The 24,264-nt window shown below is 40.2% G+C and overlaps 1 protein-coding gene across 1 annotated transcript; it reads left to right on the top strand.

Moving 5' to 3' along the window:
• Positions 1-4,233: 4,233 nt before the first annotated feature.
• On the top strand, positions 4,234-23,370 carry PAPOLG (poly(A) polymerase gamma). Its single transcript, XM_059828448.1, has 22 exons — positions 4,234-4,338; positions 7,405-7,583; positions 7,658-7,724; positions 8,380-8,461; positions 8,545-8,654; positions 9,885-9,938; positions 11,035-11,146; positions 11,782-11,871; positions 12,493-12,631; positions 12,787-12,859; positions 12,942-13,062; positions 13,375-13,459; positions 13,858-13,911; positions 16,285-16,404; positions 16,730-16,839; positions 19,136-19,257; positions 19,345-19,514; positions 20,427-20,533; positions 20,610-20,848; positions 21,733-21,804; positions 22,383-22,439; positions 23,272-23,370. Exons 1-22 carry the CDS (start codon positions 4,234-4,236, stop codon positions 23,368-23,370), a joined length of 2,367 nt encoding a protein of 788 aa, XP_059684431.1.
• Positions 23,371-24,264: the final 894 nt, after the last annotated feature.

The raw sequence follows: 24,264 nt of genomic DNA, 5'->3' as shown, positions 1-24,264 counted from the left end.
CCGATAGTGGTACATGTGTTAAAGCACAGATCCGAGCATATGATCTTCCACGTACCCGTAAGATACAGAGAGTTCAGCCTGTGACACATACATCATGAAAATATTTGACTGTAGTGATACTCATGTGCACCCCCCTATGGATAAGAGTTGATCCTATAAAGCTAGTGGTTGTTTTCTCCCCCATAAGAAAACCTCCAAACTGTCTCGCTAATATAGAAACGCTAAATACTTCACAAGAATTCACTTTCATCTACACATTTACAGGTGTGCTGGTGTACAAGTACAAATATGACCGGCAGATACACACACCTAGCTGTATACATTTCACAATGCACAGAATTGCAGAAGAAGAATAAAAGCAGAGGGATTGTAAAGAAAGATAGTTTTTCTTAAATCAATCTGATATACTGGAAAAGAATGCAAGTTTTTGGGTACACTGTAAACCAATCTAAATCCAGACTGCTGTTATCCCCCCTCTCCACTTCCACAACCACGTCTGCAGTTCTGCTTCCTCCCTCGCACCAACAGTAGTCTTCAGGAGCTTGCACACGCTCCAACAAGAAATGGATCTAGCTCAACACCAATTCAGCACAGACTCTTTAAGGAAGAGGAGAAAAATCACATCAGCCTGGGTTAGATCAGTTTAAATTGCCACGGAACTACTCTATGGGAGTATAGTTTAAGTAAGTGAGAAGGATCTTATCTGTATAATGTACAGGATTTAACTTGGGGATACTGAAAGAAACCACCTCATCCCTCCTCTCGCCTCACAATATGTTCTTTCTCCTTTGCTGGGTTCAATGATTGTGACCACGCAGCCACACGATCAGACACTTGAACTGACTCATCTAACCAAAAATTAACACAGCAAAGACTTAAACTTAAAAGATTAGCCTAAACAACTAACAAGAATTGTGCACTGAGCAAAAAGCTAGTTAGCCCACTTTGACTAAACAAGAACAGTTTGTAAGGAAAAAAAAGACAAGATTGCCACCTTCTACTGAAAAGGGACAGGCATTTACAAGCAAATATCCCCTACGGAATACTGGGGCAGCAACTGAATATACCCGAGTGGAAAAAGGGTAAGAAACAATAACAGCAAAACCTGTAGTGAGTATAGACAGCTTTCTCTTAGCCAGGAATAAGCATTTAGACCATTGAATTTTAGAAGTTTATCAAACACGTGGTCTCCCACAATTGGTTTCTAAAACACATCATACTACCATTAACTTCACAGATGAGATTAAAATATAAGGTATACAGACTATAACATATAAAAGCACACAACCTATGTATTTATATTTATAAAGCACTTCTCCATAGAATCAGTAATACCCTCTAACAGACTAAAAGTACTCAGATATCACCTCATTTATGCTCTAGAGAACATTTACTCCTTTACAACATATCAGCAACTTAAAAAGCAAAACAAACAAACCCACAACAACCCCCCCACACCCTATATTGCTCTAAGAAAATAGATTTCACTTTTTTAACATGCTGTCTGGATAGCACCTACACACACACAAAAAGCCCCAACTAACAATATTTAATTGGTTATCAGGTATTTCTATAACCCAGGCACTACACAGAAGTGTTTTAAAGTCATTATAATACAGCAGAGGAAAGCACTACCTTGAAACAAACTCTCCCCAAATTCTATACATTTAAAACATAATATGTTTTAGCCACTACTGCACATAATACTGTGGAAACTATGAAGGTAAAATACAACAGTTACATGTTAGACAGAATTTTACATAACTAGCTAGCAAACAAGAGAACCTTGTTTTCTAGGAAAAAAACCTACTTACAGAGTAGCTAACTCAATCAGTCACCTCAGCTCTATCCTTCAAGGAAAACTCTCAAGTATTTTCAAAAGATAACACTGGAAACTAGAATACATTAGTTCAACAGGACTGCTATTGAACTACCGCTCTCGTAGCGCTTCATAACCACCCCTTTTCCAGTAAAAGCAAATTATTTCTTTAGTCAAGCCAGAGCTGTTATAAGAACTTACAACCTGACTATCTCACTTCACTCACGGTTAATACCCTTTGTTTCTCAGGCACCCCCTGCCTTTTAAGAGTTTAGGGGATTGAAGCAATCAAGTTAAGCTTGATTAGTCTCTATTTGCATTTAACATTAGAATTGCACCTGAGGAAAAACTTCCGTGCTTGAAGACCCGTTATTTTTTCCCTAAATGTTGCAGGTGATTTAAAGCAAGGTATCACCTCTCCATGAAAAGCCTCCCATCGCTTACATCTGTAGGCAAATGCAGCTGCATTGCAATACTAAAGCACGCAGCAGAAATAGATAAAAAACCCTATTTGCTAATTGGCCATCTAAACGTGGAAATAATACAGGCAGGTGTTTTCCTCACCCAAAACACCTCACTCAGGTGTCAACCTGAGAGAAAAGAACGGGAAGCAGTCTACAAACAGCAGTTTTCCTGATTCTAGGATGACGGTAGCGTTGTGAGGGTCATAAAATGTTAAAGACAACCACGATAAAGTCTTGAGGAAAAAAGGGCATGACTACAGGTTTGAAAAAACTCTCCAGAAATTTGTCTGAAAACTGGTTTTGGTGGTTTTTGGCTTTACCAGTACAGCTCCTTGCAGAAGCATCTGATTTTCAAAGACTTCCAAATGTTAGCAGAAGTACGGCCATGCGAATATTCAATAAATAAAATCATTTTTAACTCTCTATAGCATGAAGTTATTTGAGAAGGGTGGGTAAGGTTATCCTGCTAAAAGTACCTTCGTGTCTGAACACCAAACATTTGCTCCGTTGGCTTATTGAAACTTCAGGACAAGAGTTAGGCGGGTGTTTCTTCCAAGTATGTTGCAGGACAAAATGTATTATACTTGAACAAAGGCACTACAGACAACCCAGAAAAGTACAGAAATGATGCATGGGCTAATCCCACAGAAAGCCTCTGATACGGCAAGACATCAAGGCAGCAAACTTTTTCCCAAAGATTTATTCAACTTCACGAAAACGTTAGTGTTTTAACTTTTCGCAGGCTCGAACGTGAGTGGGGAGTTGCCATCTAAATGCCACGGCGCTTGAGAATATTCTCGGGGTACTTTGGCTGCTTTAATACCCAGCTTGTAAGAGACCACGTTGGCCCAAAATGATGTATGGCGAGTACGCAAAACTACCTCCTGTCATTAGCAAGGTGCGTTAAACCCTCCCGCTGCTCAAGCGACGGGACCTCAGCACTCCCCGGCGGGGAAGACGTTCATATAACGGCTGAGATACCACTCCTCTCTCCGAGGGGGGCCCGCGGAGGGGAACCTCGAGGGAGCGGCGCGTTGCCGGGACCACCTCCCACGTGCGCGCCACCCGCTCGCCCGCGGGCCGCGCCCCGCGGCTCTCCCCGCCGCAGGGGCTCCGGCAGCGCCCTGCTGCCCGCCCGGGGGTCCCGGCGGGGCGGCGGCCGGCCGAGGAGCGCTTCCCCCAGCTTCCAAGCGGGAGGGCGGGTGGTAGAAACGTCGAGGTGCATCTTCGCGGCGGCCTGAGGGTAAGACGTGGCTCCCCGGCCGGGAGCGGGAGGCGGCAGTCCCCTCCGCGCACAGCCTCTCCTCAGGGGCCGTGCCCGCCCCGCCGCCCGCTTCGCCGGCAGCCCCCGCAGCGTCCCCGCCTCACCTGCCCACCGCCTCCCTCCTGCCAGGAGAGGAGCGGCTTGTGCATCTCCCGGTGTGGGCCTCGCGGAATGCCCGCCCCGGTGCGGGTGCGCCTCAGCCCGCTGCGGGACCGACCGCCGACCCCCGCCTGTCAAGCGAGCGCGGGCCCGTCGGTGCGCGTGAGGAGAGGGCCGGCGGCGGTACCGCCTCAGCCGCGCGCCGCCAGGGGGCGACGGGCGGTCGGGCCGGCGAGGGCGTGGCCTCTTCGCCAAGCCCCACCCCGCCGGGTGTGCTCCCCGCCCCATTGGCCGAGCGCCGCAGTGACCGTCGGGAAGGAGGCGGTGGCGGGGCGCCGGGTAGAAGGGGCGCGAGCCGTCGGGCGGCAGCCGCGGGTTGGGCTGTGCGGTGTGCGCGGGGTTGTGCGCGCCATGAAGGAGACGTGCGGGTGAGGCGGCGGCCCCCTCCTTCTCTCGCGTCTCCCTGAGGGGCTTTTCCTGCCGCAGCGCCCTGAGGGCTCGGCAGGGCGGGGGGCCGCGGGCCCCGGGGTGTTTTGGCGGAGGGAAACCTGCTTCCCCTCAGGGAAAAACCCTCTTGAGAATAAACGATGAACCTTTTCCGCCTGAGGACAGGAGTGCGGGCAGGGGTTAAAGGCTCTGGGGGGTTGGCCCCGGCTGTCGGCGCCCCCGGCTTTGGTGTGGCTCTGTGTAAGGTTCGGTGTCCCGGTGTCCGCATAGTGCTGTCGCCGTAACCTGGTAACGGCTGGCGGGCCGCGGGCTGCCCCCCCCCCGGCCTGAGGCCGTTCGCGGGCCACGAATCCAGCTTAAATGTGGAGGGGGGAAAAAAAGCAACTTTCTCTGAATGTTGGCGTCAAGAAGGTGCTTTAACCTGCTAGCGGGGGCCTGCAGGCTTTTTTTGGCATTAATTTGTGTGGCTGGAGTGGAAGGTGCAGCTAGTGTTAGTCCAGCGAAGGTCATGGGGTTGGTTTGGCTTTGTTCGTTGGGTTTTTTGCTTTGTGCTATCAATTTCGGTGGTTCAGGAGCTGATTTCCAGTCGTTCCTCCTCCCAAGTGGTGAGGGTGGAAGAGGTGGGAGTGTTCAGTCTCGACCCGGCTGAAGGCGAGCTGGCCCCGTGAGCTGGAGCGGTGCCTTAACAGTCAACGCTCCTCCACAGCGCTGGTGGCTGAAGGCGGCTCCCCGGACTCTAACACCGTAAACTCATCCATCATATCTCGGGGTGTTCAGGAGGAACGGCTTGCGGCGTTGTAAAGCTATAAATAAGTGACGAAACCTGGAACACACCAATTTAATTTAACTTCTTGTGTAAAATTAGGATCTGTCAGAACAGAAATACGTTGGAGCTGTTCACTGTAGTGGACCAACTATAGCAAGAGTTGGCAAAATATTAAACTGCGACAGACTTCTCTTCTAAACAGAAGGCTGATGGGTGAATAAGTAGTATGCCATATATGCTACTTTATCTCTTAAGATCCCCTTTTTGTATACGGCTGGCAGTCTGGTACACTTCAGAGAGAGAAGTAAGATTTTTTTTTTTTTTAATTCTAAAAGGAGAACAAATTCTGTGGGGCATAAGTCACTTTTTCAATAAAACTTTCCAAGTGCCATTTTCTTCAACTTTTAAGTTGTGAGGTCAAACTTGCACTAATGTATGCAAGCAGCTGAAAAATATCTACTAAAAGAATTTGATATTAATAATATCTGATATATCTAATTGGTATTGTCCTTTATGTCAATCTCTAATTATAGTCTCTGTAGGAAGAATGGGGCAATGAAAGGCAGATGATGGCCTTCTGCACACTGGAAAGATCTGGAATGCTAGCAAAGTCTAAAACCCATTCTTGCTTCATGCAAACTTTCTGAAGCCCAAGTTATGCGATGCGAGTAATACCTAAAACATATAGGAAGTTGCTGCTGTAGGTGTTTTAATTTAGATGTAATGCACAGAAATTAAATATAGGCTTTCCTTCTGTATTTGTTATGAAAATTATATCATAAAAAGGAAAATATTCATTATGAGTACTTTCACTTATGAAGTGGAAGTTGACCATGCCTATAAACAAGGCAAGGCAAATCACATCAAGGCCTAGTTACACCTGTAAGTAAACAGCCGTTCTGGCTGGGGAGACTAGTTGATAGGACTGCAGTCCTAATACCCGCCCAGCTTTTTGGAAAACACATGGAAGAAAGTTTGAAAAATGAGCTTATAGAGAAGAGGGGGGGAAAAACCCCCACTAGATGACTAAATGCTATGTCTGTATTTGGATAAGGCTACTCTGAGAGAGAGAAATCCATCCTCCTTCAATGGAATATAAAGCTAACAATTAGAAATAAGGAGCTGTAATAAGCTGTGTTTTTTTAAAATCAAGTGTTGAAGCTGTCCCTTGAGCATTTCCTAATCCCATTCCAACCGAAATGGGTCAGATACTTTCAATAGTTACAAGCATCTCTTGACTAACTCAGCTAGTATTTGAAGTTGTCCGTATGTGAAGTAGAAAAATACCCGTTTTGAATAATGGCATCATTAACCCCTTTAGCCTTGGGGTTTGGATATGGACTTTTTGACAAGCATGATGAGTTGTATAGACCTTTTGATGTGTCTCCCCCTTTTGCTACTAGTGTTTTTGTAGAGACCCTTGATTCATTAAGTACAGTTCTTCCCTCCTGCCCCACTCCTTTCTCTCTCCTGGTTTTGGCTGGTAATGCAAAGCAGGGTTTTTTCTCCATTTTGCCCTTTCTAAAGCAAGGGTTCTATGGTGTAGAAAAATGCTAATGCTGCCTTTAATTTAATGTTGTCCTGCTGTGTCAGTCCTGTGCTGCTTCTGATCGCAAATAAGCCTAAACACACCGGGCAAGCAGAGGGTTGGAGGTGAAAAATCATGGTATGCTGTATTTGGAGTATGTATTTGGTATGCTGTAATTGGAGTTCCAGGGGCAGTAACCTTGGGGGCCTCAAACCCAGGTGCCTGGTGTCCTGCTCAGTCTAACTGGGCAGTGAGCTAGCGAAGCCAGATTGGAGCACCCTCTACAAACAGAGCTTAACTTGCGCTGCTTTATATGCTGAGATACATCTCTTGGATTTAGAGAAAACAGATGGATGTACAGCTAAGCCTTTGAACTATAAAAGTTGACCACTGTGTTAAGAGCATGAGGTTCTCCTAGCAACATAAGCTGCAGATTGGTTGATGCTTTCATTTGTACTCTTCCATAAACAAAACCAAGATAATAGAGAATTTACTGCATCAACTCTGTTCAACAGACCACTTCATTATATGTCCTTCCTCTACGATTAAGTATAATGCCCTTCCAGAATCAGTAGAAGCACAGCACATAAATTTAACTAAAAGAAGCCAGTGTTAAATTGTGTTTAAAGTTAGCAGGAAGCTGATGGGAATATCCTTAAATAAAAACTGATATGAAACTGAAATGTGTCCAAAACTTCTGCTGTATGTAGCGTCACCCTTAGTGGATTGCAAACCTTTTCGTTTCCTGATCAGTTCTAACTGTCTAGAGCAATGCGAAGAAGTTGTATGAAGATGGTAGCAACGTGGCTCTCTTCTTATGTCCACAAATATTTTTTTTTAAAAAGTACTTGCGACTTCTAACTTAGGTCAAGTTACCTAAAAATCATAAGCAGGATTTTTTTTTTCTCATTTACGTTAATGCTGGGTAAAAGAGCAGAAGTTGATTTGGAAACCTGTAAGCTGAAGGGTGTTTTCTAATAAGTTGGTGGGGTTTTTTTGCTTTTGTGAAGTCTTCAGTATTTTATTTTCTTCCACGTTACTTCTAGGTTGCAGAAACAGCCTCAAAGGCACTATGGAATTACCTCTCCGATTAGCTTGGCTCCTCCTAAGGATATAGATTGCATTCATACTCAGAAGCTAGTTGAAGCAATGAAGCCATTTGGGGTTTTTGAAGATGAGGAAGAACTGAATCACAGGTATAACAAGACTGTAAAATTTGTTAACCTCTTGGGTTTTTTTAGGGCAAACTTAACTTGATATTTCTTTACAGGCTGGTTGTTCTTGGTAAACTGAATAACTTGGTCAAAGAATGGATTTCAGAACTTGGTGAGAGCAAGGTAAGGATTTTTTTATATGTTCTTACAAAACAGCTGAAGCCTTTTTATTTCTTTAAAGGCCATACTTCTAGGATTTATGCTAGAGTTCAACTTTTAACTTTCTTCTGGAGTAGAGCTGTAGTAAGTGCCATTGAAATAAGGTATAAAAGAGACTTCAGATCAAGATTTTGAAGTCTTTGGGGCACTGAATAAATTTGTGAAGTGGCTCTATCAGCTGACTTGCAGCAGTTAACAAAGCTGAAACAACATATTGTGGTGTGAGATAGATGGTAAACGGGCACTGATCTTGCCCCAAACAGCCTACAGCACTCAATCTCGTTTGAAATTATTACCCTAGACTTGCCTTTTATGTAGCTCTTAGATTGTGTTAATTTATATGTGTCTGCTGCAGGGAAGACTAATAATAGGTCTTAATTTGTGTAAATTAATGAAAGGACTGCTACATTACTCACCCTTTTTTTATTTCTGAGTTGCCAGCACTCACTTCAGAAAAAAAGTATCAAGTCTATTAGACTAACAACTCAGTAGGGAGTGAGAAGACATTGTTTATGGAGGCTGTTGTAGTCTTTTTAAATAACTTGTATGCTAGTTTAACTTGCACATAGGTCAATGTGTATCTCATATTTGAAGTAAACTCTTTCTTTTCTACCCACAGAATCTTCCCCCTTCAGCAGTAGCAAATGTTGGTGGCAAAATATTTACATTTGGTTCTTACAGGCTTGGAGTACACACTAAAGGTAGAACTTTCATTGTCTAGTCATAGTTCTAATGTTTGAAAGTGGCTTCCAACAGTAACAGAAGAAATGGAATCTCTTTGCAGGTGCTGATATCGATGCTGTTTGTGTTGCTCCTAGGCATGTAGAAAGATCGGATTTTTTTCAGTCATTCTTTGAAAAACTAAAACATCAGGAGAAAATAAAAAATCTAAGAGTAAGTAAGCACTCTCCTTGATAGACTGTGCAACTTCTATGATAGGAATATTCATGTTAGACTCATATTGGTAGTGAATGTCTTCCAGGCCAAAATAATAAAAAAAAATTGTTTCTGAGCACCTTCTAAAATACTGTTTTATGCAGCATTGAAAATGTTGGAGTCAAGCTTTTGGTTCCTTTCCCCAATGACTGTGCATCACATAAGAATCTTTGTGGCACATTTCTCCCCTACCCATGGTTTGGGAATGAGTCAGTTATATCAAAAAGCAAGGTTGTCCCTAGGAGCCTTGCTTTAATCTTGGATGTAGTAAGGGGCTTGAAAATAAGGTAGTTGTGTTCAGGAAGAGGGAGGGGCAGCCTGAAAACTAAGGAAGTTGAATGTGATGTGGAAAGGCTTCTGTCATACCTTTGCCATGGAGTTCATCTGGATGTACTTTAAGACCTCTAATTCATTCTTCTCTGGTCATGTTTCTCTCTGGCTGCTCAGCCTGAGACTTTGTGGAAGGGATGCACGCTGTCAGCTTTACGTAAAGTTAATAGGAGCTGTGCTGTGAACATACAAAACTGCTTTGTAAAATCACCCTCAAGTGCATTTGTTGTGTACCTTGCATGTAAAACTGAACTCCTGAGAAGTGTTTCTCTTAGCCTAGTCTTCCTTGTGCAGACATTTTGAAAGACTTCATATGCATAGCTAATAAGCTTTCATTTAGATGACTCTCACCTGAAAGCAGACTCACAGTGAGCTGCGGCACAGTTCTAACAAGTGGTCTACAGAATTGAGAACTGTCCCATGTGGTACCTGATAGCATCTCAGGCATGGTAGAAAATAAAAATACAGGAGACTAGTGTGCACTGTCGAATGTGGACAGAGTTTTTTTAGATTTCTGTGGATGTTAAGCAGGAGTAAGATAGCTACAGAGATCTCTTACTTTTCTTCCTCACTACCAAGGTAAGTACCTTACAACCACTGATTCTGACGGCTCGTTGTGCACTGTTTGTTCACTACAATACATGATCAGCCTTCTGAACCTGTTGGCTAAATAACTTTTTAAAGCTAGTATTAGTACTATACTGCTTGAAGCCTGTTGACCATTTTTTTTGCTTTGGAAGCAACTCAGTCTTTATACTGAGTAGTTTAGCAGTGTAAATTCTGTATGTTATCATAGTTTAGGAAAAACATTAAAGTAGCAAGAAATGTTTTCTTACACGGTTATCCTTTCCTTTACAGGCAGTTGAAGATGCGTATGTACCAGTTGTCAAGTTTGAATTTGATGGCATTGAGGTAAGTGTTTCAATTTTTTCTTCTAAGTGAGTAATTTTTTTTTTTCTTGCTTTGGAATAGGATACCTTTTCCAGGGACCTGTGACTGTGCTATTTTGGAAGGTTATTGGTATCTTAAAGTATATTTAGGAAACTGTAATTGAACAGCCTGACCACAACCTATCCCAGGAGAAGACATTACAGTAAAATGGGAACTTACAGGAAAATAAGCCCCTAGGAAGCCTGGCAGGCATGGGAACATCAGGGACATCTTTTTCTAAATGTGCCAGGGCGGCCTACTTGAATAGCATTTATCTCACAAGGATGGTGCAGAGGGGGAGTAGAAGCAGTGTCCCTGATAACTCTTCTTAGCCCTGACAAGCTGGCTTTCTACAAAGGGCTGCATATAGTGTAGTTCACTGTATGAAACATGTGAGCAGACTAAATGTTATGTTGCAAATCAAAAATGAAGTGGTTATGAGGCAAACAATCTGGAAAATGACAAGTAAAAGTACTCATTTGACTCCTGCCTAGGTTTGTCAGCTGCAGGAATCCTTGTATCTGGAATACATCTTACACCTGCATGCTGTAGTACCTAAGCAAGGTACTGCTTGGTGTCACTATCATGAAGACACTCATTCAGTGACCTTTTTGTGGCCTTTATCTGGTACAGACATTCACAGAATAATTTTCTTGCCTCAGTGTACTAAAAAACAATGCTTCATGATCAAAAGGGCTTACTGCATAAAGAAAATGCTGAAGTATAGTTGAGGTGATTGTACTTACGTCTTAATTCTAGGATTAATTTTAAGTTCCCTTTTAATGGAAATTCGAAGTTTAGAGTACCTTTTCAACTTTAAAAAAAAGCATCCTTCCTTTCCCCAGCTTAAAAAGAAAGGGAGGGATGCCATGAAGGTTTTGTAAATAAAATATGGAACTTGCAATTTTCTTGCATTTTTCTGGCAACTAAATCTCTTGGGAGATGCATCTATAGTTACATAATTCTAAATACAAATATTAACCACTCTTCTTAGACTGGACTAACTGTCCCCTCCTAGTGTGCTGTTCCCAAAATGTATGGCGTTCTAACTCAGGGTTGGCACTTTTTTCCTGTAAAGATTGATCTTGTGTTTGCGAGACTGTCCATGCAAACTGTTTCTGATAATCTTGATCTTGGAGATGACTCACGTCTGAGAAGCCTGGATATAAGATGTATACGGAGCTTAAATGGTAAGCATATTTACACATCTTTAAAAAGAAAGTGTTACTAAAATTGGTATAGAATGCACATTACACAACCCAAGTTTCTGTACAAGATGCACAAACTGATCTCCTGTATACTTGAAATCTGAGGAGGTGGCAAGTGGGCTTCAATTTAGATGTTTCAAGGAGTTGTGTGTTTAGACAGACCTGTATTTCATGTGTCTTTGATCAGGGTGTGTGCATTGTTCCAGTTTGCCACAGAAACTGCTTCAGATGACTAGGTAGAGCACTTGATAGAGAAGAATGTGTTGTAGCTCATAGAAAAACATATTTAAAATACCTGAAGCCTAACTTTCTCACTGTTTAACACTGACTGGTTTAATTGTTCCTGGCTGTCAAAAGAAACCTAGCTTTTGGAATCCTGTAGAAACGCCTTATTAAAAATTGTTAGCAGTCTAAACTATAAAAAAGCTGTTGAGGGCACCAATTACCTGAAGTGATACTGAATGTTATGTGCAATCTATAATTTTTAAGGTAATACAAAGCAAGTAATCCAAACTTGTTTTCATAGACTTGAAGGTTAAACTGTAAGCTATTGATCCAGTACAGCATAAAACTGGCTTGTACCTGTTACTAGGAACTTCTGTACCTTTTTCTTACAGGCTGCAGAGTTACTGATGAAATACTACATCTAGTACCAAATAAAGAAAACTTCCGGCTCACGCTCCGTGCAATTAAACTGTGGGCAAAACGTGAGTAATGTGATTGTTCATGATCTTTAAACTTTTCAGAGGCACCTGATGCTGAAAAAATAAGATCACTAGAAGTACTTCAGCTTTGGATAGCTGTTTAAATGACAGGTTTTTAAACTAAAGCTGTTTTCAGTTTAGATTCAAGGTCTGTCCGTGTGGTACATTCTATGTGTTTTTTAATGAGGGCAGAGTGGGGAGGAGAAGGGAGTGTCTACAAGACAAGTTGCGGCATTGCTTATCAGGAACCTGATAGTAAATGATAAAAATGCCAAGTATAAAAGCTTGATAAGGAATAAGAAAATACTGTTTGCACATGTGGCTAAAGCAAGTGCTAAAGAATGGCAGAACTTTTTTTTCTTAAGGGAAATTGGAGTGAAGCATAGCTGTAGCAGAGTAGGCAAATTTCAGAGCAGCAGTATTTTGGGGGGTGGTGTGATAATGATTCTTTTTCTCATCACTATAAGGACCAACAATTTTGGCCTCATTGTACTGCAAAGATAGCTGACTTTGAGGCCAAAGTGTACGGAGTATTCTATAAATTGTGTAGTTGGTGCTGTAAATTTGAAGGAATATACTTGGGTATTGAAAGACTATAGGCTAACTGCAGCGTTTCCATTCTAGGACGTGGCATTTACTCCAACATGCTGGGATTTCTTGGTGGGGTTTCCTGGGCGATGCTAGTAGCAAGAACATGTCAACTCTATCCAAATGCTTTGGCTTCTACTCTTGTTAACAAGTTCTTCTTGGTTTTTTCAAAATGGTAAGAGCTATTGTTTATTTTAATTTGCATAAAAAGACAGACTTCTAGAGGTAGTTCTTTATATAAAAAGATTTACATCAACAACATTCAATCCTACCCTGAATTATGTGGCAGAGTTTTAAATGGACAGTTAGTTACTGGCTTTTCTTATATAGGGAATGGCCAAATCCTGTATTGCTGAAACAACCTGAAGAGAGCAATCTTAACTTACCAGTATGGGACCCTAGGGTATGTAGACATTGAATGTGGAAGCCTTTAAACTTTCTTCTAACCTAAACTGATGCTAAGCAAATTTGTTTTAACATCATAGGTGAACCCATCAGACCGATATCATGTAATGCCTATCATCACCCCAGCCTATCCACAGCAGAACTCTACATACAATGTATCTACATCAACACGAGCAGTAATGATAGAGGAGTTCAAACATGGTAAAGTTCTTTCCGTAGTTATTAACCGATTAAAAAGTATAATTCTTGCTATATGAAACCCCATTATCTGAATTGATTATATTCTGTGAGGTGTTCTTCCCTTTCGGGTAGAATAGGTCTCTGGGAAATACACCTGCTGCAGCCAATAAGGGACCAGTTTTATGAACTGATGTGGTAGACCTGCATTGTGTCAAGGGAATTCTTGCTTTTTGATCTGTCAATTACTGTTCAAAATCTTTATCTTGTAAATTTTGTATCATGCTCTGCTAGTCTTAAACAAAATGGTAATAAGGTTTTCAACTGTAATTGTAGGTCTTGCAGTTACAAATGAGATTCTTCAAGGAAAATCAGACTGGCCAAAGCTCTTTGAACCACTGAACTTCTTCCAGAAGTACAAGTATGCATGAAATCTGTTGTCTGAACTTGAAATGATTTACTTACTTGTTAGCATAGTGAGTTTTAACTTGCAGTCTAAATAGAAGATGGCATTAATGTTTGTTTTCCAGAAACTGGAGGTAGAGTCATGAATTTTGATAAGGATAAGTATAGGGAAGACAGAAAAACTGTGTGTGATGCCACTGACACTGTATTTATTAGAAAAAATCAACTATGATATTTAGAATGTAGCAGAATGCAATTCTAAAGGGTGTAATCAGTTTTTCTTCAGTTAATACCGTGCCGAGGAAAGGATATAATCCGTTTTGTCTGGAAGTCATATTCTGTACATTTAAGGCAGTTTTAGTTTCACTTGAAGGAATAGAAAGTCCTGAGCTAGTATATTAATTTTCCTTACAGACATTATATTGTGCTGACTGCTAGTGCCTCTACTGAAGACCATCATTTAGAGTGGTAAGTCTTGCTTTAAATGTGGATTCAATACATAATTGAAACTCAAGTCAATGTTGCACTTTATTTTTTTTAACTGTATTAACCAATGAAGTATTAAACTGTGTAACTAGGCATGGAATACAGTACCAAGTTAAGTAGGCAGTTCATCAGCAAAATTAAAAGCTTTCTTGTGAAGGAAAGTTAACGTAAATCTTGCTGTTTAAGAAGTTAACCTAAAGATCTGAGTCACGATGAGAGGAACAAAGAGGGTTAGTGTGCCTGAAGGTTAGATGCTCTGCGTCATCTGGAGAAGCAGATGCAAGGAGTCTGAGGAGACTGCTTACCCAACGCTACTTCAGTTAGGAAGATGTTCCTTGTTGCAGAGACTAAAGCAAACCGGGATTACTTGATGTAGTGGACACTGGAGAGCTAGATCTTTTACTGACTTATACAGCAGTGGTCTCCAAACTTTTTTTGATCGTGCACTCCTATCAGCAAAAAAGTTTTTGAACATGTACTTACAATATATATCTACTTACTTGCATGTTACGTACACATTACCAAAGTTCTAATATTTTCGTCCCATACCCACAATGTCTTGTGCACCCCTTGAGGTACACACCCCCCCACTTGAACACCGCTGTTCTAGAGCCTTAGAAGACTTGGTTTCCTAACTTTTTTATTGGGTATAATATTTATTTTAGGACTATATTGCACTCAATGTTAAGTTGCTTTGGTTATGTAGTCAGCCTATTCCAGAGCCTACTTTTCTCCAGTGAAGTGAAACAAGGCTGCTTAATCTGGGTGACATCTGACAGTCTGTGCAGAGCATCTGAATGCTGATAAATTGTATTTACTAAGTTTTAATCTAGTAGGATGCTCAGACATCTTACATTTAGTGCTGAAAATGATCACTTCAGCGTGCTTGGTAGCAGATAGGTAAATTGCAGGAGTGCTGATCTACTTTGCAAAGCTTAACGTGAAAATCACCTCAGTTGTAGTTGGAAGAAATGACTGCTTATGATATGATACTTGTCACTGTCTCAAGGGAGATATGCCAGTAATAACTTGTTTTACCTATGTGAATGTGCTGACTAACTGTGAACCTTGAAATGAGGGGAAATGGTGAGGAATTAAGGTACTGTAATGTGTGTGTTGTTCTTAACTTTGCAATGGTATTCTTTGTTAAGAAGGAAGTGCTTTGCCTGCTTTGCTTAAGTAAGCAAGCAAAATAGCTCTGTGTAACAGATCCCTGTTCTGAGGGCACCTTGGTTATACTTCAAAGTTTGGCTTGCGCTTTAAAGCAAATAGTTTTAATTCTTGTGCTATCTCTAAAAGACAGCTTACTTAACATTTAAAAATAGCTCCAACAGGTAATACCTTTTACCTGAACCTTCTAATATGTTCACTTAATCGTATCAGCTATGGCTTGATGTCAGTCACAGTTAAGTATACAACAAGGAGTTATGGGCGGAGGGCTTAGAGCCAAATAATTTCTAATGTGAAATGTTTAAGTGAACAAAGCTTATTGTATCTCTCAATAAAGATGAGTAAAGTTCTGGCTCCATTAAAAGCTGATGTTTTTGCAGCGACAGAAATGGAGGCAAATGGGGCTTAGTTTTGCATCTGGGAAAACTAAAAAGCAGAAGATAAACTTGCTTCAGTTTGCTATAAGAACAAGGTTAGTTCACCAACTCTTGAATGGACTTGGGAATAGACAGCACATCTCTGATGTTCATCAACGTAAGATACTTTTGAAGAACGCACACATTTCTGACTGTTTTCAAAGTTAGCAGTGTTCTAAGTAAAAGGGTAAAATGCCAGTGCTTTATTTAAATGAAAAGCCTTTGTGGTCATGATTCACTTGTTGGGTAGGTTTCTGATGAGACTGTGTTGACTAGATCATTTGTTTATTAAAGGAACTATTTTTTTCAATTTGGCTGGAAGAGGGTAAACTCTTTTCACTGATCAATCTGCAGGAAGAATTGCATCTTTACTCAGGTGTAACTGAACCGTTGTGCTTGAGCTGTTTCTAAACTGCTCTTCGCCTTGATCTTTGGGGTAAAAAGGAGTCTTGCTGCACTTCAAAATGCAGCCAGAGGTGCTGGGATCTGTTGCTTGTTGATGTTTTCATTATAGGTTGAAGTGTTGTATTTGAACTGTTAGGACACAAGTTAAACTTACCTCTGTCTCTGGAAACTCTAAAGGTCCAATGTCACTGGAAAAGTCTCAAACTACAGTGTGTGTGTGATATAAAAATCTAGTATCTGCTCAGCTGAGTGAAACGTACTGCTTATTGATTGGTTACATTTTTGTATTAGCATTGTATTATAAAAAGGCATATAACTGCTGGTTGCAGTTTAAAAATGAGTATATATCTCTTGTTCTTATTAGGACTGGCCTTGTTGAATCTAAAATTCGTGTGCTGGTTGGAAACTTGGAGAGGAATGAATTTATAACTATTGCACATGTAAAGCCACAGTCTTTCCCTGGCAAGCAAGAACTCTGTAAACAGTGAGTTTCATTACTTCTCTGAAATACAGTTTGGCCAATGTCTTGTAACTTGTTTATATTCATTCACCTCAGCTCATCTGTGAGACATGTTCAGTTACGTACCTACTGTTTTGTAGGCACGAGCTCTGACAGGCAAGTTTCTGAGCATGTAATATCTTTTTAAAGAAGAGAGAACTTCAGAGAGAAGTACTCTGAGAACTTAAGTATGGGCTGACTCTAACTGCTGTGTACAACTAAACTGTTTTGCTTAATCCCTCCTTGAAAGTAGGTATTAGCAGCCAAATAACTGTGCATAAATGATAGATTTGTGAATCTGTCTTTTTAGGAGTGGATACGTGTCAATGTGGTTTCTTGGAATTGTATTTAGGAAAGTGGAAAATGCAGAAGGTGTTAACATTGATTTAACGTATGTTATACAGTCATTCACAGATACAGGTAAGCCTATATTTTGCTCTAGTCTTGTAGAGTGTTTTTATTCTAGTGGAAGTTGCTTCACAAAGTGAATTGTGCTTCCTTCTGGTATTAGTTAGTAGATATTTCTATAGAGAGCAACATATAGAAGATTAGCTTTAAAAACATACTACTTTGACACTTTGGCAAAGTAAGTCCATCTTGAAACAAAGGTGTCTACTACAGTCATACACATATACCATATGTGAAATAAAAGTTCTGCAGATCATAGTAAACGCTCACAAAGGAGCTGCATTTCATGAAGTGGAGAGTCAGATGTGAAGCCAGGAGATGTCCATTTACTGGGTGTAGCTACACCTGTCAAAACCAGTTGTTGGTTGCTGAACTTTGAAAGTGAGAGTTAACTGTATCAGGCTGTAAAAGAAGTTGTTAATACTGTTGACAGTATTTTTCCAAAATAACAGTTTGTGTATGATGGGATCCCAGAACTTTGAAAGTCAGTGAGTTGTCACGTTGTAATTACGTGCAGTCGTGCATGTAAACCTTCATGTTTATCTTGCATTATTACTTTTGATAGAAGTAGAAATAAAGTAATATTGCAAGCATTGTTTTCCATAATCTGTTTACTTCTTCCCGAGCTGACTGCTCTTGTGCCTTTCGGAAGAGCATGTGTGCTGTCAGGGTCATGCCTAGCTATCTTAATGAAGAACTAAGGAAATCAGAGTACTCTTCTGAAGTGACAAGTGTGTTTGGACAAAGAGTTCTAAACAGTGGACTCTTCTTTAAAAGTTTGTTTGCACTGATGAAGAGTATCCACGGTACCAGCATAAGCTGTGTGTTGTCTTGCTCAGACAACATGAGTAAATGCAGTAAAACCTGACCTTCTCTTTAGCTTATGCTTTGGGATATGAGAAAAGCACAGAAAAATGCATCAAAACTCTTGTCTGATTTTCAAGCCAGGTGAGGTGACTTCCTCAGACTTGCACTGTCATCTGTACTGATGTTTGGTTTTGTATGTTACATACAGTGGCACTGTGTTTCAATGTTGTGGCAAATGTAAATTATGTCAACAAGGCTTATGTACTGCTAAGAGGCTAGAACTAATGTTAAATCCTTTATGCACAAACTTTATTAGTATAACTGTGTGCTCTTAGTTTAGTGAAGCACAGCCTATGATACGTTTCAGATACAGGGTTTGAATCTGGAGAGACTGAAAAGAAAAGGTATTTCTTGAGGTGTGAAATCCTTTGGCAAATGTGGGAGTGACCAGTAGTTATGTGCAAGAAAGCTTTTATCATGTGCCTTGACTTTGAGAGAATATTTTTAGAGGGCAAGGATTTACTTCAAGTCGATGGGCTCAAGAATACAAGGCTCACTGTTTGGAAGGCTTTTGTTAAGTGAACTTTATCTTGCTTTTATGTAAAAAAATTATTGACTTCACTTTGAAGCAACTGTTCATACTGGTGTGGATGTTCATATTTGTGCTTTTATTTCACATCTAGGTCTCCTGTAAAAAGACTTATAAGCCTTTTTGTTGCATGTCCTTACTTTGATTCCCACTCTGTATGTTAGTAAGCTGACTCTCCAGTTATGGTCATGATAGACCTGTTAGATAAGCTTATCTAAATGTGGCTTAATTCTGTAATAACTGCTGTGCTAGTATAGCATTTTTAAGTTGCATAAAAGGCTGTTTACAGGCAGTTAAGAAAAATGTGTTTAAATTGTAGTGATTTTGATAAGTCAGGTGTCCTTAAAATCCAGTCTTACTTTATTGGACAGATAGAAGTTTAACATCTAAACTACTGAGAAGCTGTATGATGTTACAGAACTGTTAAGAAAAACTACAATCACCACCATAAATAGCAAATTAAAAATGAGTCTGAATCTTGAGTAAGGTGTCTGGTCTCTCATCAGCTGTGCACAATTGGGTTGATTCAGAAAGTCCTCCAGATCAATTCTCAACCAGACAACTAATGGCTAAGGGGCATTATCTCCTTCAGGTTAAAATCAGCTCAGATGTGAGCTGCATACTAGCAAACCACAGCTGTAACTGAGCACGTAAATGCATATTTGAACTTAAATAGCTGTTGTATCTGGTCTGAACTGGATGTGAAATGGGCATCTTGGGTCACGTTCCTCTTCTTGAGACTGTATGTGGAGTGCTTGGGTAGCATTTTGTGTTCAGTTAGGCTGGAAACTTGTTCTTCGTTTGGGCTGAACAGACTTAAAGGCTTGCTGTTTCTAAAGAAACCATGTGTAACTTCGACGAATACCTACTGCAAACATCCCCACTAAGCTACAACTCTAAATTTCATCTTAGTTTACAGACAGGCTAACAACCTCAATGTGCTAAAGGAAGGTATGAAGATTGAGGCAGCTCACGTGAAGAGAAAGCATCTCCACTATTTTTTGCCTGCAGAAACCTTACAGAAAAGAAAGAAGGTATAACAAATTTGGCTCTTCCAGCAATTTTTTTCTTGCTTTAATAATTATTTGAAGGACTTCAGTATTTTTTAACTGTTGTTTCAGCAAAGCATGCCAGATATTAGTCCAAATGCTAGTGGGCTTCAGTGCAAAAGGACTTCCTCAGGTGGAAGCTGTTTGGATGGTTCCAGAGACACGGACTCCAGAACACCATATAATTCCTCTTTGTTAAATAAGATCTCTAAATTGGATGCCTCTACAGCAGAGATAGAAAGGTTAGCACCATAACCTTAGAACTGTGAAGAAGCTGCTTTTAACTGACTCACAATGTGAATGAGGACTAGGATTTCTTATTTGAATCTATATGGATCATAAGCATGTGGAGGGCTTTAATGGCTTCGGGAACAAAGCTGGCATCTCCTTTGGGCACATGGGGGGAGATGGGTTAAAGAAATCCTTGGAAAATAATTAATATACATGAACACATCGGAATGAAGAAGAACGTGACACCAGAGAAATTATTTGGTCTTGAGTATAAATCCTCTTAGGTTAGTGTGTAACTTGAAGCCAGAGTATTTTATGTGTGGGTAACTGTTCTTTCTAACAAGAAGTATGGTTAATGCCAAGCAGTATTAAGTTCTAATAAAGTGCTGATCTTGAGCACAGAAACACTAGATCTGCTGCTGACTTAGTGAAGCAGTATGAGAATTTGGGCAGTAAAAGTGTCTCTCACTTCCTGGGAAGTCTGTGTGTCCGTAAGCTACTTCAGCACAGAAGGGATATGTAATATTGAGAGTAATAGCCCAATACTACCACATGTGTAATGCCTGCTGTGTTCAGACCATTTGGTACTGCAGGAGTAGTATGCAAAAAAAAAAAAAATTGGATGCACGTGTGGGTAGAGCTGATACATTCGTTAAAAGCAGCACAGAGTGCTGGATACGCTAAGCTGGAAAACAATACCGGTACATAGAGACTCACTAAAGGAAATGCTTAAGTTTAAATTTGCAGTGTGAAGTTCAGCAAAACGAAGATCTTGTGCTAGATTGCCTCTGAGTTTGTTGTTTAGTAGAGCTGTGACAATGAGCTAAGAAGGTAAACATTTGTCTTGCATGAACTTTCTGGAAAGGAAATGTATTGTATTTTCCAAACTAGCATTTTATAACTCTAGTGTCTGCCTTCTACAGAAATGCTATCTATCAGAGATCTAATGGTGGTAACAACAGAGAGAAGATATCTCATGTAGCTGTGCCGTCAGTGTCTAAGGGACTCTCCGTTCCTGTTATTGATTCAAGTATGTATTGAAGTAGTGGGTGGAATGCAATCTTTAATTTCATGGCTGAACTCTAAAAGCTCTGTGTCTCCTACAGAAATGGAGGCTACAGTTGCAATAAGAACAACAGGACCTCCAATAGGTTGCACCATTCCAGGACATAACAGAATTTCTCAGCTCAGAGCATGTTTTGTCCAAGGACAGCATGAATTAAGTGGGATTCCAATTATCGATCCAAAGAATGCTGCACCTAAACGACCTTATTCACCAACCACTAAAGGATGTCACTCACCTACATCTGAAGAATGCCCAAAAAAATCAATAGACGGAGAAAAGGTAAGGAAGGGGGCCTAGGCCAAGGAGGGTTTGAAACGGTATTAATTATTGATGTAGAATGAATGAAATAATGGAGAATAAACACATATATACATCCCCAGTGGATTCAGGAATCTGAATTTAAGCATAACAATAAGTTTTACTAAGATGTAGATATAGAAATTGTCTTGGATATCATGTATAGCTATTAAACAAATTTTTTCCAAGATCTGGCACTAGTGACTCTTTCTGCTCTGGTGGCAGGGTCTCTAAATACTACTGTACTGCAGTGACCAATTGCTGAAATCAACTGGCTTATTTGGAAGCAGTTCTTAAAACAATTCAGAAAAAAACTATCCCAAAATGAAGAGGATATGAATCTTACAAATGTAAAAGTATGAGCTAATCTTGTTCTGGCAGATGATTTTTGAATGCCTACTGATAGTTTTGCTGCTTTAGAAATCAGCAGCCTACTCGCTAGGTTGTCCACCATGGAAATGACAGTGTGGAGTTGCTTGTTAAATACATCTTGCTTTTGTGGAAGCTTTAGAGTAATGCTTGATTTGTTTTATTGCTATATATAAATCTCCTTAAATAGCTGTTCCTGTGGCTTGACCTCTGATTTGAGGCAGAGGCAAAGAACAACTCGAAAAAACTTAATTTTGACACTTGTAAAGAATCAACTTGTTGTCTAGTATTGACTATTTCAAGTACAGATTTCAAGGTTTGGGGAGTAAGGCTTTTTGAGAGGCTTGAGATTCCTGTGTGGTAATGGTAGTCTTGTCTAAATGTTGTTTTATGAATGGCCACTAATATATTTAATGTGTGGACTGGAAGCTGTATCCAACTACAAAGGTAATCTTAGTATAGCAATGATTTTGAGTCTGTGTATTCTATTTTTCTAGTTAACTGGCCAGGATTCAGCATTCCAAGATGGTGCCAATCCAGAAGATGTCAGGAGAAGATCTACAGAAAATGTAATTTTGAAGTTGTTTTACTCAGTGGACTAACTGAAAAGCTGAATGGACTGTTCTAGTGTCTAGACTACCTCGCATAAATACTCTACACATTTATTGATGTAAACAAAAATATGCCTTTAACTTATTTCAGTCTTCATTTCCCAAATATTACACCGGCATGACCTACCTTTTAAATGTTACAACTAGATGATGTGGTAGTATCCAGCTTCTAGCCATGCTTGAAATCAGATTTTGGTTTTTTAATCACTGGATTTAGTGATGTAAACTAAAGCTACTATAAAGACTAAAGCATTTGGCCTCTTGAAGGGAGGATAAAGAGCTCTATATTTAGTGTAGCTTGCTACTGAAGCATAAACTCTTGAGGGCACACCCTCAAATCAAGATGTGGTCTTGTTGGTAGAGTGAAGGTTGAAATACCTGAAATGCTCTATGTGTGCTTATAGGGCTTAAAAATACAAGGTGGAGGTTGTCAATGTATGTATGTAGTTTTTAAGTATCCTAGCTGCCAGACTTTGCTGTCTCTGAAATCATGAATTTGACAATACTGCCTAATAAATCCCTTCTGGCTTTTTTAGGGTGTCCTTGGAGGAAAATCTATGCTGATTCCAGTTATCAACACATCAAGGCCACAGGTATTATTTATTGTGCCTTTGTGTTCATAGGTAAAGCAAAACTAGAATTTTCATTTTATGTACTGTTAATCCCTGTAAACTTGGTGGTTCTGAGTAGTTGTAAGCTTCTGCCTATCATGCTTCCACCAAATTGAATAGCTGAACAATGACCTTCCAGGTTTACTCACAAAAGTGAAGCCAAAGTTTCCAAGTTATTGAACTTGAAAAACCATGTTTCAGTGTACTCAAACACTGACCCAGTTTGTTTCCTGATTTGCTTTTTTCTTAAGCAAAAAGATCTGTACTCCTTGCAGATCTTCCATAAGGCGATCTGAGTTCTTATTATCTTAAATACTTGTGTACTGATTTCTGTGACAAGACTTAAAAGCTTTGAAGTATATAAGTGGCTTTAACTCTTCCGTGTCATGTAAAATGTTGTGAGATAGAGGGTTATAAAACTGGAAGTAATCTGGACAGTAGAAACACTGTTTTCCTGATCCACGGATCTGAGAAGAATGGTAGCTTCCTCTATTATGCTGTTGAGCAACTTGCAACTTATTCCACACACCGCCACCACCCCCCTCCCCAAGGAATATAATTATCTCAACTGATGCCAGGAAAGAAGTGTGCAGAGGGGAAAATGCTTTTCCTCTGTAAATTGGTGGTAACTAAACAAGTGGTGTGGTGAAAAAAATCCACTTCTGTAAATATTTGGTTTTGGGCCATATTGTTTTGGTACCTAAAGAATGTAATTATATTCAGCTAGGAAAGGGTTTATCTGCTCCTACTCCTGAATTAATGAATTTAAAACTTCCTTTTTTTTTTCCCTGTGGCATCTTCTTGTGTGTTGTAGCGGCTTTCCAGTAAAGAACTACCAGATTCTTCATCTCCTGTTCCAACAAATAGTATTCGTATTATTAAAAGGTCCATCAAACTTACCCTAAATGGGTAACCAGTATCTGTTCAGGTAAAGATGATAATCACTTGTTTAGTGGTACATATTATCAAAGTGTATTGTAGTTACTAACAAAGTATGGAAGGTTACTGTTGCCATACTGCAATTGGCCAGTTAAAATCATGGTCTTATTTTATAGTGTTGTTAGATGCTTGCTTCCTTTTGAACTACTCTTTGCATATTCTTGTAACAGTTATCCTTATTAGCCTTTTAAAAAGGTCTTAACTGTCACTAGCTGAAACAGCTTTTGAAAAAGTCCCAAAAAGCAACCTGTCCTGTGACTTGAATTCAGAATGTATGTAAACAGGGTTAACTAGTCACTGCAACCACATTCTGGTTTCAAGTGTGTATGAACGTGCTTGTATTGATTTGTGCTTTCCTAGTTCATGTGCATATATTGTTCTTATCTTAAATTATTTTCCCGTTTGGCACATACACTCCTGTGCATCTATCACAATGGTGCTCAGCTTCCTCAGCTAGTAGCTTTCCACTGTCTAGCACAGCCATGCACTACACAAGTATTGCCTCCCATGGAGGCCCATAAATAATTTAAATATTGAAGAAAATGCAGCAGAGGATGCTACCAAGGTATGGAGATGATAGGCATGTCCCACACCATGTTATCTGATTTTTGTCTTAAGACTGCTCCAGCATGAGACTTGAGGTTTTTTGTTGTCACGTGGTAGTAAAGCTATGCTTGGAACACACAGCTGAAGATGTACTTAAACATTGCAACAGCCGAGGCTGTTGTGACACTGCTACCTACCTGCAAGCTGCAGTCTTGAAAGCAACTGGCATGCAGAAAGTGGTTTCAGATAAACCCTGAAAGTTGTTCTAAATGGTTACATGAAAACTTGTAGTAGTCTTAAGATCTGGTTCTGTAAACTGATA

This window comes from Gavia stellata, chromosome 23, assembly GCF_030936135.1.
Source record: "Gavia stellata isolate bGavSte3 chromosome 23, bGavSte3.hap2, whole genome shotgun sequence".
Lineage (NCBI taxonomy): Eukaryota > Metazoa > Chordata > Aves > Gaviiformes > Gaviidae > Gavia > Gavia stellata.
Note: the sequence above shows the minus strand (reverse complement) of the source record. Positions and strands in the feature narration are given on the sequence as shown.

Coding starts and splice junctions, on each gene's coding strand:
- PAPOLG (XM_059828448.1), top strand. CDS start 4,234: ATGAACCTTTTCCGCCTGAGGACAGGAGTGCGGGCAGGGGTTAAAGGC. Junction 11,147..11,781: donor ATGTATACGGAGCTTAAATG/GTAAGCATATTT, acceptor TTTTTCTTACAG/GCTGCAGAGTTACTGATGAA. Junction 19,515..20,426: donor TCTACAGCAGAGATAGAAAG/GTTAGCACCATA, acceptor TGCCTTCTACAG/AAATGCTATCTATCAGAGAT.